This window comes from Ascaphus truei, chromosome 18 (assembly GCF_040206685.1).
Source record: "Ascaphus truei isolate aAscTru1 chromosome 18, aAscTru1.hap1, whole genome shotgun sequence".
In the NCBI taxonomy this organism is placed as follows: Eukaryota; Metazoa; Chordata; class Amphibia; order Anura; family Ascaphidae; genus Ascaphus; species Ascaphus truei.
Genome location: NC_134500.1, coordinates 29048447 through 29061957, shown reverse-complemented (window position 1 = coordinate 29061957; position 13511 = coordinate 29048447). Strand labels below are relative to the sequence as shown.

General features: G+C 56.3%; 1 protein-coding gene across 1 annotated transcript in view; it reads left to right on the top strand.

Moving 5' to 3' along the window:
- SIN3A (SIN3 transcription regulator family member A) overlaps positions 1 to 13511 on the top strand; it is a 105073-nt gene that overhangs the window by 59005 nt on the left and 32557 nt on the right. The window contains exons 10-13 of the mRNA XM_075575995.1: positions 2602 to 2840; positions 4812 to 4995; positions 6003 to 6585; positions 10413 to 10582. Of these exons, the coding sequence (XP_075432110.1) occupies positions 2602 to 2840; positions 4812 to 4995; positions 6003 to 6585; positions 10413 to 10582 (1176 nt within the window). The remainder of the gene's footprint in view (positions 1 to 2601; positions 2841 to 4811; positions 4996 to 6002; positions 6586 to 10412; positions 10583 to 13511) is intronic.

Sequence of the window (13511 nt, the reverse complement as noted above, 5' to 3'; positions counted from 1 at the left end):
CCTAACATCCCCCTCATCCCATCACTCACCTACACTGCTCCCATCTCCCTAACATCCCCCTCATCCCATCACTCACCTACACTGCTCCCATCCCCCTCATCCCATCACTCACCTACACTGCTCCCATCACCCTCATCCCATCACTCACCTACACTGCTCCCATCTCCCTAACATGCCCCTCATCCCATCACTCGCCTACACTGCTCCCACCCCCCTCATCCCATCACTCACCTACACTGCTCCCATCCCCCTAACATCCCCCTCATCCCATCACTCACCTACGCTGCTCACATCCCCCTCATACCATCACTCGCCTACACTGCTCCCATCTCCCTAACATCCCCCTCATCCCATCACTCACCTACACTGCTCCCATCTCCCTAACATCCCCCTCATCCCATCACTCACCTACACTGCTCCCATCTCCCTAACATCCCCCTCATCCCAACACTCACCTACACTGCTCCCATCCCCCTCATCCCATCACTCACCTACACTGCTCCCATCTCCCTAACATCCCCCTCATCCCAACACTCACCTACACTACTCACATCCCCCTAACATCCCCCTCATACCAACACTCACCTACACTGCTCCCATCTCCCTAACATCCCCCTCATCCCATCCCTCACCTACGCTGCTCACATCCCCCTCATACCATCACTCGCCTACACTGCTCCCATCTCCCTAACATCCCCCTCATCCCATCCCTCACCTACGCTGCTCACATCCCCCTCATACCATCACTCGCCTACACTGCTCCCATCTCCCTAACATCCCCCTCATCCCATCACTCACCTACACTGCTCCCATCCCCCTAACATCCCCCTCATACCAACACTCACCTACACTGCTCCCATCCCCCTAACATCCCCCTCATACCAACAATCACCTACACTGCTCCCATCCCCCTCATCCCATCACTCTCACCTACACTGCTCCCATCCCCCATCTACACTGCTCCCATCTCCCTAACATCCCCCTCATCCCATCACTCGCCTACACTGCTCCCATCACTCGCCTACACTGCTCCCATCTCCCTAACATCCCCCTCATCCCATCACTCACCTACACTGCTCCCATCCCCCTAACATCCCCCTCATCCCATCACTCACCTACGCTGCTCACATCCCCCTCATCCCATCACTCTCACCTACACTGCTCACATCCCCCTAACATCCCCACCCATCCCATCACTCACCTACACTGCTCACATCCCCCTCACCCCATCACTCACCTACACTGCTCCCATCCCCCTCATCCCATCACTCACCTACACTGCTCCAATCCCACTCATCCCATCACTCACCTACACTGCTCCAATCCCCCTCACCCCATCACTCACCTACACTGCTCCCATCCCCCTCACCCCATCACTCACCTACACTGCTCCCATCCCCCTCATCCCATCACTCACCTACACTGCTCCAATCCCCCTCATCCCATCACTCACCTACACTGCTCCAATCCCCCTCATCCCATCACTCACCTACACTGCTCACATCACCCTCATCCCATCACTCTCACCTACACTGCTCCCATCCCCCTCATCCCATCACTCACCTACACTGCTCCTATCTCCCTAACATGCCCCTCATCCCATCACTCACCTACACTACTCACATCCCCCTAACATCCCCCTCATACCAACACTCACCTGCACTGCTCCCATCCCCCTCATCCCATCACTCGCCTACACTGCTCCCATCTCCCTAACATCCCCCTCATACCAACACTCACCTACACTGCTCCCATCTCCCTAACATCCCCCTCATCCCATCACTCTCACCTACACTGCTCCCATCCCCCTAACATCCCCCTCATCCCATCACTCACCTACACTGCTCCCATCCCCCTCATCCCATCCCTCACCTACACGGCTCCCATCTCCCTAACATCCCCCTCATCCCATCACTCACATACACTGCTCCCATCTCCCTAACATCCCCCTCATCCCATCACTCACATACACTGCTCCTATCTCCCTAACATCCCCCTCATCCCATCACTCACCTACACTGCTCCCATCTCCCTAACATGCGCCTCATCCCATCACTCACCTACACTGCTCCCATCTCCCTAACATCCCCCTCATCCCATCACTCACATACACTGCTCCCATCTCCCTAACATCCCCCTCATCCCATCACTCACATACACTGCTCCTATCTCCCTAACATCCCCCTCATCCCATCACTCACCTACACTGCTCCCATCTCCCTAACATGCGCCTCATCCCATCACTCACCTACACTGCTCCCATCCCCCTCATCCCATCACTCACCTACACTGCTCCCATCCCCCATCTACACTGCTCCCATCACCCATCTACACTGCTCCCATCACCCATCTACACTGCTCCCATCCCCCATCTACACTGCTCCCATCCCCCTAACATCCCCTCATCTCTCTCACAGAGATACTGCCTCCATTTAAGAACACCTTTCATTTATAAAATGTTAAAACTTTATTAAAACAGGTTTTATTGCAGTTCTTAAGAAAATGTTTTCTGTTGATAACACATTTTCGTAAGAATTGCCCTAAAAGGTCCCATCTCTGCGCAACGTCCAGCCTCTGACCCCTGTCCTCTCCGTGCTTCAGCTTGACGTCGTGCTGGAGACCAACCTGGCCACCATCCGTGTTCTGGAGAGCATCCAGAAGAAGATGTCCCGGCTGTCGGCTGAGGACCAGGCCAAGTTCCGGCTGGACAACACGCTGGGAGGGACGTCCGAGGTCATCCACCGCAAAGCCCTGCAGAGGATATACGCCGATAAGGCTGCCGACATCATCGACGGGCTGAAGAAGAATCCGGCCGTCGCCGTCCCCATCGTGCTGAAGAGGTGAGTGACCTGCAGAGGGGACCCCTCCTAACTCTCGGACCCCCAATGTAATCCTGAGGCCGAACGAGTTGAGAGCAGGGCTGGGGGTTCGGGGCTTTTGATTATCTTCTGTATTTATTTGTCCACGTGCTCTTCTAATCTACTTCTGACGGTGTGTTTATGATGTGCGTATACTTATATTGTGTGTGTGTGAATGTATACATAAATATAATGCGTATATACATGTATGGGTTTTATAGCGAACGTACTCTCTTTGTAGTTCCACTTATGAACGTTTCCTTTGCAATATCATATAATATGCAGCTTCTCCGTTGCGTGTTTGGAAAGGCTCCATCTAACTCTCCCAGCCCCCCTCGAGCTCTCCTCCCAGGTCCCCTCTGTGATGGAAAGATCTCAAGTTCAGCAAGGGGACCGCAGACAGCACCCCATCCCCCCCCCTCTGATTCCCATTCCAGTGTTTGCACCCATCCCTCTCAACTGCTCACTCCACTGAAACAGCCCTCACTAAAATAACGAATGACCTTTATGCTGCCAAAGACAGAGGTCATTACACTCTGCTCATATTACTCGAGCTCTCTGCAGCATTTGACACCGTGGACCACCCTCTTCTCTTCCACATTCTCCATACTCTTGGTATTCGGAACAAAGCTCTATCCTGGATCTCATCCTACCTCTCCCATCGTACTTTCAGTGTCTCTTTTGCCAACACCACCTCCTCCTCTATCGATCTCTCTGTGGGGGTACCCCAGGGCTCTGTCCTGGGACCTCTACTCTTTTCTCTGTACACACTCTCTCTAGGTGACCTAATCACATTTCTTGTGTTCAAATATCACCTCTATGCTGACGACACGCATTTACTTTTTAACCACTGACCTTACTCCTACTGTACAGACCAAAGTTTCTGAATATCTCTCTGCTATATCTTCCTGGATGGCCCTCCGCCGATTTAAACTTAACATGGCAAAAACAGAGCTCCTCATACTTCCTCCCAAACCTGGCCCCACTACCTCCTTCCACATTACTGTTGGAAGTACCATCATTCACCCAGTAGCCCAAGCACGCTGCCTAGGGGTCACACTCAACTCCTCTCTCACTTTCTCCTCTCACATTCAAAAGGTATCTAAAACCTGTCGTTTTTTCCCTCCGCAATATCACTAAGATACGCCCTTTCCTCTGTTGCTCGACTGCAAAAACGCTGACTCAGGCCCTCATTCTCTCCCGTCTTGATTACTGTAACCTCCTGCTGTCCGGCCTTCCTGCCTCTCACATATTTCCCCTACAATCTATCCTAAACGCTGCTGCCAGAATCACTCTCCTCTTTCCTAAATCTGTCTCAGCTTCTCCACTGCTGAAATCCCTCTCCTGGCTTCCTATCAAATTCCACATCTCGCACTCAATTCTCCTCCTCACTTTTAAAGCTTTACACTCTTCTGCCCCTCCTTACATCTCAGCCCTAATTTCTCGCTATGCACCATCCCAACTCCTGCATTCTGCTCAAGGATGTCTTCTCTCTACTCCCTTTGTATCTAAAGCCCTCTCCCGCGTTAAACCTTTCTCACTGACTGCCCCACACCTCTGGAATGCCCTTCCCCTCAGCACCCGACTAGCACCCTCTCTATCCACCTTTAACACCCACCTTAAGACACACTTGCTTAAAGAAGCATACGAGTAGCTCTATGAGTGATAGTTTTACACTGTATACATAAAGCTTGGCCCCCTGCAGACGCACGTACCAGAACTCCCTCCTACTGTCTCTACACGACCTTTCTACCTACCAATTAGATTGTAAGCTCTTCAGAGCAGGGTCTCCTTTTCCAAAATGTTACTTTTATGCGTGAGGCACTTCTCCCCTTGATGTGTTATTTATATGATTGTCAGGTGTATTACTGCTGTGAAGCGCTATGTACATTAATGGCGCTATACAATACAGTCTCCCACCCTCACCGCTCTTGCACCGTGCCTCCTCCGCAGGTTGAAGATGAAGGAAGAGGAGTGGCGGGAGGCCCAACGGGGCTTCAACAAGATCTGGCGGGAGCAGAACGAGAAGTATTACCTGAAGTCGCTGGACCACCAGGGCATCAACTACAAGCAGATCGATACCAAGGTGCTGCGCTCCAAGAGCCTGCTCAACGAGATCGAGAGCATCTACGACGAGGTGAGGGAGACGTGAACCGCCTGACCCCACCGCCGGGGCTGCCAAGTCTCGTACGCCCATTTGTCCATTCTGCTCCCGTCCCTTTTGCTTTCCTTCCTATTTAGTCACTACCACCTCTGCTGGGTTGCTATTGCACGAATCCACCACCCTTTCTGCGGAGTACTTCCTCACATTTCCCCCTGAGGCTCCCACCCTCCCGCGCCCGAGAACGACCTCTCGCTCTTGCATTTCTTTCTATTGCAAACCGCTGCCTTCCGGCCCCTGGTTAAAACCATTGAGGTGTTCAAAAGTGTCTGCTATTCTCCCCCTTCTCTCGCCTCTCCAAGCTGGGCACGTTTAAGTTTCATTAGCCTTTCCTGATGAGACATGGGCTGGGTGGCCAACTCCAGTCCTCAAGGGCCACCACCATGCCAGGTTTTAAGGATATCCCTGGTTCAGCACAGGTTGTAGCTCAATCAGTGGCTCAGTCGAAGGCGGAAGCAGGGATATCCCCAATACCTGGTCGCTTGGTGGCTCTTGAGGATTGGAGTTTGTCATTATGACTGAGACTCTTATTGAGCCCTCTGGGCTGAAGCAGGGATATCCTTTACAACCTGACCTGTCGGTGGTCCTTGAGGACTGCAGTTGGCCCGCCCCGTGCTGGAGATCATACACAATTTCTAACACTCTCTTCTTTGCACACACTCCAATGTATTTCCTTCGGAGATCTGGTCCCCAGAGTTGTCCACCCTACTCTAGGTTGGGTCCTCGCCAAAGATCTAGGAAGCGTTATCACCCCCTGCCCTTCTTCTCTTCAATTTGGTCAAGATCTTGGTGGAAGAGGCCCCAAGGTCAGAATTGACTTTGACATCTTGACTGGCAGCACTCGAACCCCTACCTGGCAGCCAAGGGGTTAAAGAGCCCAGGGACGGGGCTCGAGTTAGTAGAAGATAGCAGGAGCACTTCCCCCGGTTGACGGCCCCCTTTTTTCGTGTCTCCCGTCCGTCTCTCTCTCTCTCTCTCTACAGCGACAGGAGCAGGCGTCGGAGGATAACTCCGGCGTCCCCTCGGGACCCCACATCACCCTGACGTACGAGGACAAGCAGATCCTGGAGGACGCCGCCTCGCTCATCATCCACCACGTGAAGCGCCAGGCGGGCATCCAGAAGGAGGACAAGTACAAGATCAAGCAGATCGTCTACCACTTCATCCCGGACCTGCTCTTCTCGCAGCGCGGGGAGCTCTCGGACGTCGAGGACGAAGATGACGAGGAGCCGGCCGAGGCGGAGGACGGCGCCAAGAAGCACAACGGGGTGGGGGGCGGCAGCGGGGGGAGCAGCCCCCCGAAGGCCAAGCTGATGTTCAGCAGCACGGCGGCCCAGAAGCTGCGGGGGGTGGAGGAGGCGTACAACATGTTCTACGTCAACAACAACTGGTACATCTTCCTGCGGCTGCACCAGATCCTGTGCGGGCGCCTGCTGCGCATCTACGGGCAGGCGGAGCGGCAGGTGGAGGAGGAGGGCCGGGAGAGGGACTGGGAGCGAGAGGTGCTGGGGATGAAGAGGGACAAGAACGACAGCCCCGCCGTCCAGCTGCGGCTGAAGGAGCCCAGTAAGTGGGGGGGGGGGGGGTGGAGGGGTGTTAGGGGGCTGCTTAGTCTGTCCATGGATTAGATGTGGGGGTCCTTTGGGGATGATTCATTATCCCGTCGGTCGCCCCGAGGACGTAGGGACCACGTCATGCCCAACGGAGGGGGATTTATTGCCACGTGAATGGCGTCCTGCGTTCCCGTGGCGTTTCCGACGCGATATGACCAGGGAGGGGGCGAGGAGGGGACACCTCTTCTGTTACCAGCACAATGGCTGCCACGGTCCCGTGAGCGCACTATGTAGACGGGGCCATGGCACTTTAAGGGTTAAACTGCCACGGGGCTGATGGGGCGTGATCACACGGAAAAGTATTGAAGTCCATAGGTGTTCGATAATGCTTCCCGATCGGCACTATTGCAGTTCAATTAATAACCCCCTCAGTGTTTGTCCACTCATGTATGTCTCCGCTCTTTCTCCCCGTCACCTTCCTGTTTCTTCGCTCCACCTCCTGCTTCACTTCATCCCCCCTCCTGCTTCTCTCCCCCCACTCCTGCTTCTCTCCCCCCCTCCTGCTTCTCTTCCCCCCCCTCCTGCTTCTCTCCCCCCCCCTCCTGCTTCTCTTCCTCCCCTCCTGCTTCTCTTTATCCCTCCTGCTTCTCTGTATCCCTCCTGCTTCTCTTCCCCCTCCTGCTTCTCTTCCCCCCTCCTGCTTCTCTTCTCCCCCCTCCTGCTTCTCTTCCCCCCCTCCTGCTTCTCTTCCCCCCTCCTGCTTCTCTTCTCCCCCCTCCTGCTTCTCTTCCCCCCCTCCTGCTTCTCTTCATCCCCTTCTGCTTCTCTTCCCCCCCTCCTGCTTCTCTCCCCCCCTCCTGCTTCTCTTCCCCCCCTCCTGCTTCTCTTCCCCCCTCCTGCTTCTCTTCCCCCCCTCCTGCTTCTCTTCCCCCCCCTCCTGCTTCTCTTCATCCCTCCTGCTTCTCTTCCTCATCCCTCCGGCTTCTCTTCCTCCCCCCCTCCTGCTTTTCTTCCCCCCCTCCTGCTTCTCTTCATCCCCTCCTGCTTCTCTTCCCCCCTCCTGCTTCTCTCCCCCCCTCCTGCTTCTCTTCCCCCCCCTCCTGCTTCTCTTCCCCCCCTCCTGCTTCTCTTCCCCCCCTCCTGCTTCTCTCCCCCCCCCTCCTGCTTCTCTTCCCCCCCTCCTGCTTCTCTTCCCCCCCCTCCTGCTTCTCTTCATCCCTCCTGCTTCTCTTCTTCATCCCTCCTGCTTCTCTTCCTCCCCCCTCATGCGTCTCTTCCCCCCCTCATGCGTCTCTACCCCCCCTCATGCGTCTCTTCCCCCCCTCATGCGTCTCTTTCCCCCCCCTCATGCGTCTCTTTCCCCCCCTCATGCATCTCTTTCCCCCCCTCATGCGTCTCTTTCCCCCCCCTCATGCGTCTCTTTCCCCCCCCTCATGCGTCTCTTTCCCCCCCTCACGTGTCTCTTCCCCCCCCTCATGCGTCTCTTCCCCCCCTCATGCGTCTCTTCCCTCCCCTCATGCGTCTCTTCCCCCCCCTCATGCTTCTCTTCCCCCCCTCATGCGTCTCTTTCCCCCCCTCATGCGTCTCTTCCCCCCCCCTCATGCGTCTCTTCCCCCCCCCATATGCGTCTCTTCCCCCCCCCCTCATGCGTCTCTTCCCCCCCTCATGCGTCTCTTCCCCCCCATATGCGTCTCTTCCCCCCCTCAAGCGTCTCTTCCCCCCCTCATGCGTCTCTTCCCCCCCTCATGCGTCTCTTCCCATCCCTCCTGCTTCTCTCCCCCCCTCCTGCTTCTCTTCCCCCCCCTCCTGCTTCTCTTCCCCCCCTCCTGCTTCTCTTCCCCCCCTCCTGCTTCTCTCCCCCCCCTCCTGCTTCTCTTCCCCCCCTCCTGCTTCTCTTCCCCCCCCTCCTGCTTCTCTTCCCCCCCCTCCTGCTTCTCTTCATCCCTCCTGCTTCTCTTCTTCATCCCTCCTGCTTCTCTTCCTCCCCCCTCATGCGTCTCTTCCCCCCCTCATGCGTCTCTACCCCCCCTCATGCGTCTCTTCCCCCCCTCATGCGTCTCTTTCCCCCCCCTCATGCGTCTCTTTCCCCCCCTCATGCTTCTCTTTCCCCCCCTCATGCTTCTCTTTCCCCCCCTCATGCGTCTCTTTCCCCCCCCTCATGCGTCTCTTTCCCCCCCTCATGCGTCTCTTTCCCCCCCTCACGTGTCTCTTCCCCCCCCTCACGCGTCTCTTCCCCCCCTCATGCGTCTCTTCCCCCCCCTCATGCGTCTCTTTCCCCCCCTCATGCGTCTCTTTCCCCCCCCTCATGTGTCTCTTCCCCCCCCCCCTCATGCGTCTCTTCCCCCCCCCCCTCATGCGTCTCTTCCCCCCCTCATGCGTCTCTTCCCCCCCTCATGCGTCTCTTCCCCCCCTCAAGCGTCTCTTCCCCCCCTCATGCGTCTCTTCCCCCCCTCATGCGTCTCTTCCCATCCCTCATGCGTCTCTTCCCCCCTCATGCGTCTCTTCCCCCCCTCATGCGTCTCTTCCCCCCCTCATGCGTCTCTTCCCCCCTCATGCGTCTCTTCCCCACCTTATGCGTCTCTTCCCCCCCCTCATGCGTCTCTTCCCCCCCCTCATGCGTCTCTTCCCCCCCCTCATGCGTCTCTTCCCCCCCCTCATGCGTCTCTTCCCCCCCCTCATGCGTCTCTTCCCCCCTCCTGCTTCTCTTCTCTCCCCCTCCTGCTTCTCTTCTCCCCCCTCCTGCGTCTCTTCCCGCCCTCCTGCTTCTCTTCTCTCCCCCTCCTACTTCTCTTCTCCCCCCTCCTGCTTCTCTTCTCTCCCCCTCCTGTTTCTCTTCTCTCCCCCTCCTGCTTCTCTTCTCTCCCCCTCCTGCTTCTCTTTATCCCTCCTGCTTCTCTTTATCCCTCCTGCTTCTCTCCCCCCCCTCCAGCTTCTCCTCCCCCCTCCTGCTTCTCTTCTCCCCCTCCTGCTTCTCTTCCCCCCTCCTGCTTTTCTTCCCCCCTCCTGCTTTTCTTCCCCCCTCCTGCTTTTCTTCCCCCCTCCTGCTTTTCTTCCCCCCTCCTGCTTTTCTTCCTCCCTCCTGCTTTTCTTCCTCCCCTCCTGCTTTTCTTCCTCCCCTCCTGCTTCTCTTCATCCCCTCCTGCTTCTCTTCCCCCCCTCCTGCTTCTCTTCCCCCCTCCTGCTTCTCTTCCCCCCCTCCTGCTTCTCTTCCCCCCCTCCTGCTTCTCTTCATCCCTCCTGCTTCTCTTCTTCCCTCCTGCTTCTCTTCCTCCCCCCTCCTGCTTCTCTTCCCCCCCCGCTTCTCTTCCCCCCCTCCTGCTTCTCTTTATCCCTCCTGCTTCTCTTCCCCCCCTCATGCGTCTCTACCCTCCCTCATGCGTCTCTTCTCTCCCCCTCCTGCTTCTCTTCTCCCCCCTCCTGCTTCTCTTCTCCCCCCTCCTGCTTCTCTTCTCCCCCCTCCTGCTTCTCTTCTCCCCCCTCCTGCTTCTCCTCCCCCCTCTCTTTTTTTCTGTTGCCCTCAGTTACAATGCTGTGTAGCTTTCCCTGCACTAGAGAAGCTTTTAGCCCCATCTCTGTGCACAGAGCTAATCTTCAGCCCACGAAGGGGCCCCAATATCATTGTGTTATCCTTTTCATCTTGCCTCGGTACAGAAATCTCCAATGGGAATCCGTTTGGCGCGCACACACATAATGGCTGCCTCACGTTTCTCTCTCAGGCTCCTTTAACTGCGCATGTAATCGAGGCCCCCCCAACCTCCCCCCCATTCAGTACACTTTGCAGATTAGACGTCCCCCCCCCCCCCCGTTACTAACCGAACGGCCTCTCCCCTCCCCCCCCAGTGGATATCGAAGTGGAGGATTATTACCCAGCATTCCTGGACATGGTGCGGAACCTGCTGGACGGAAACATGGATTCCAATCAGTACGAGGACTCGCTGCGGGAAATGTTCACCATCCACGCCTTCATCGCCTTCACCATGGACAAGCTGATCCAGAGTATCGTCCGCCAGGCGAGTGCCACGGCGGGAGGGCGTGTGCCAACGTTTCACCCGGGGAGGGGGGGGGTCCCCTCACGTTTACCTTTGACCCCCAAATCAAAACGCCCTTTCAGGACGTCTTCCCGTTAACCCCATTATTACTTGTCCTGCCCGGTATGAGGGGCATTTCTCGTTCAATTCTGCAGGAGTGGCCCAATGCGTAGTAAGTGCTCGTTATCGGGTGCCCCCCACTCTCAGCTCTGGGGTTCGGGAGTAGGCGCTGTTGGGAAGATTAGTGAATGTCCGCTTGTGGGAATTTAAAGGGACGCGCACACGCAGCCGGGGGTACACAAAGTCACAAGCTAGTCGGCTTAGCTAAACAAATAGCGCTACGCTAAAAGCAATTTGGCTTTAGTTCCTCTGGAAATTAAATTAAAATTGCAATTCTCCTGTCTCTCTTTATGGGGGAGTGTTTCAGTCTAACATTCCATTCCTCCTTTACACTTTGCCCCTAGGAGTGACCGACACCTTAACCCCGTCACTGTCACTAGTACACTTTGCCCCTAGGAGTGACCGACACCTTAACCCTGTCACTGCCATTAGTACACTTTGCCCCTAGGAGGGACTGACCCCTTAACCCTGTCACTGCCATTAGTACACTTTGCCCCTAGGAGGGACTGACCCCTTAACCCTGTCACTGCCATTAGTACACTTTGCCCCTAGGAGGGACTGACCCCTTTAGGCCTCCGTCCTCAGGATTGGGGAGACTTCGGGGTTATTGCGCATTACATTTGGACGCAGGATTATCCGTTGATTAAAAGTTAAACTGATCTCTTGATGATTTTTTTTTTATCCTTCACACGCTTACAGAAAACTAGTCCCATTTGTGTTACTAGGTGTGTAGCTGTTTATATTCCTTTTAGCTCGGCTTCCATCCATCACTCCCTCCCTAGTACCACACGCTGGTCACCCGTGGTCACCCGTAACGCATGGGCGGCCAACTCCAGTCTTCAACGGCCATCAGCAGGGTTATCCCTGCTTCAGCACAGGTATGCAGTCATGATTGTGCCACCTGTGCTGAAGCAGGGATATCCTGAAAACCTGACCTGTTGGTGGCCCTGGAGTTGGCCACTCCTGCCCTAAAGGACCGTCCCACATGCTCTTTAATTTGCAGCGGCGCCTGGTGGCTCCTTTGTGTACTGCAGATGAGCATGTTTGAATGACTTTGTATTCTTGGTGTACACGGCGCTGTGTAGCAGAGACTGGATCCCGGACACTCTGTATTACGGGAGAGGAGTGGCATGCTAGGGCTTGGTGGTCAAGGCTATCTTGCTCATCTAAGGCTAGTCTCTGGTCTGGGATTTATACTGCCTGGAAATATACAGAGATAGTGGTGACTCGCTGTGTACGACAGGGGTGCCTCACCGTGTGTGTGACAAGGGGGCCTCACCGTGTGTGTGTGTGACGGGTGCCTCACTGTGTGTGTGTGTGTGTGTGTGTGTGTGTGTGTGTGTGTGTGTGACGGGTGCCTCACCGTGTGTGACAGGGGTGCCTCACTGTGTGTGTGTGACTGGGGTGCCTCACTGTGTGTGTGTGTGACCGGGGTGCCTCACCGTGTGTGTGTGACGGGTGCCTCACCGTGTGTGTGTGACAGGGGTGCCTCACCGTGTGTGTGTGTGTGTGTGTGTGTGTGTGTGTGTGTGTGTGTGTGTGTGTGTGTGTGTGACAGGGGGGCCTCACCGTGTGTGTGTGTGTGTGACGGGGCTCACTGTGTGTGTGTGAGACAGGGGGGGCATCACCGTGTGTGTGTGACAGGGGGGGGACCTCGCTGTGTATGTGTGTGTGTGTGTGTGTGTGTGACACTGGGGGGGTCTCAGGTGTGTGTGTGAGACAGGGGGGCCACGCTGTGTGTGTGTGACAGGGGGGCCTCATTGTGTGTGTGAGAGACGGGGGCCTCACCGTGTGTGTGTGACAAGGGGGCCTCACCATGTGTGTGTGTGTGTGACAGGGGTGCCTCACTGTGTGTGTGTGTGTGTGTGTGTGTGTGTGACTGGGGTGCCTCACTGTGTGTGTGTGTGTGACCGGGGTGCCTCACCGTGTGTGTGTGTGTGACGGGTGCCTCACCGTGTGTGTGTGACAGGGGTGCCTCACCGTGTGTGTGTGACGGGTGCCTCACCGTGTGTGTGACAGGGGTGCCTCACTGTGTGTGTGTGTGTGTGTGTGTGTGTGTGTGTGACGGGTGCCTCACCGTGTGTGTGTGACAGGGGGCCTCACCGTGTGTGTGTGTGTGACAGGGGGGGCCTCACCGTGTGTGTGTGTGTGACAGGGGGGGCCTCACCGTGTGTGTGTGACAGAGGGGGCCTCACCGTGTGTGTGTGATGGGGGGCCTCACCGTGTTTGTGTGACAGGGGGGGCCTCCTCGTGTGTGTGTGACAGGGGTGCCTCATCGTGTGTGTGTGACAGGGGTGCCTCATCGTGTGTGTGTGTGTGTGACAGGGGTGCCTCACCGTGTGTGTGTGTGTGTGTGACAGGGGGGCCTCACCGTGTGTGTGTGTGTGTGTGACGGGGCTCACTGTGTGTGTGTGAGACAGGGGGGGGCATCACCGTGTGTGTGTGACAGGGGGGGGACCTCGCTGTGTATGTGTGTGTGTGTGTGTGTGTGTGTGACACTGGGGGGGTCTCAGGTGTGTGTGTGAGACAGGGGGGCCACGCTGTGTGTGTGTGACAGGGGGGCCTCAGTGTGTGTGTGAGAGACGGGGGCCTCACCGTGTGTGTGTGACAAGGGGGCCTCACCATGTGTGTGTGTGTGACAAGGGGGCCTCACCGTGTGTGACATGGGAGCCTCACTGTGTGTGTGTGTGTGTGTGTGTGTGTGTGTGTGTGTGTGTGTGTGTGTGTGTGTGTGTGTGTGTGTGTGTGTGTGTGTGTGTGTGTGTGTGTGAGTGTGACAGGGGGGGCCTCA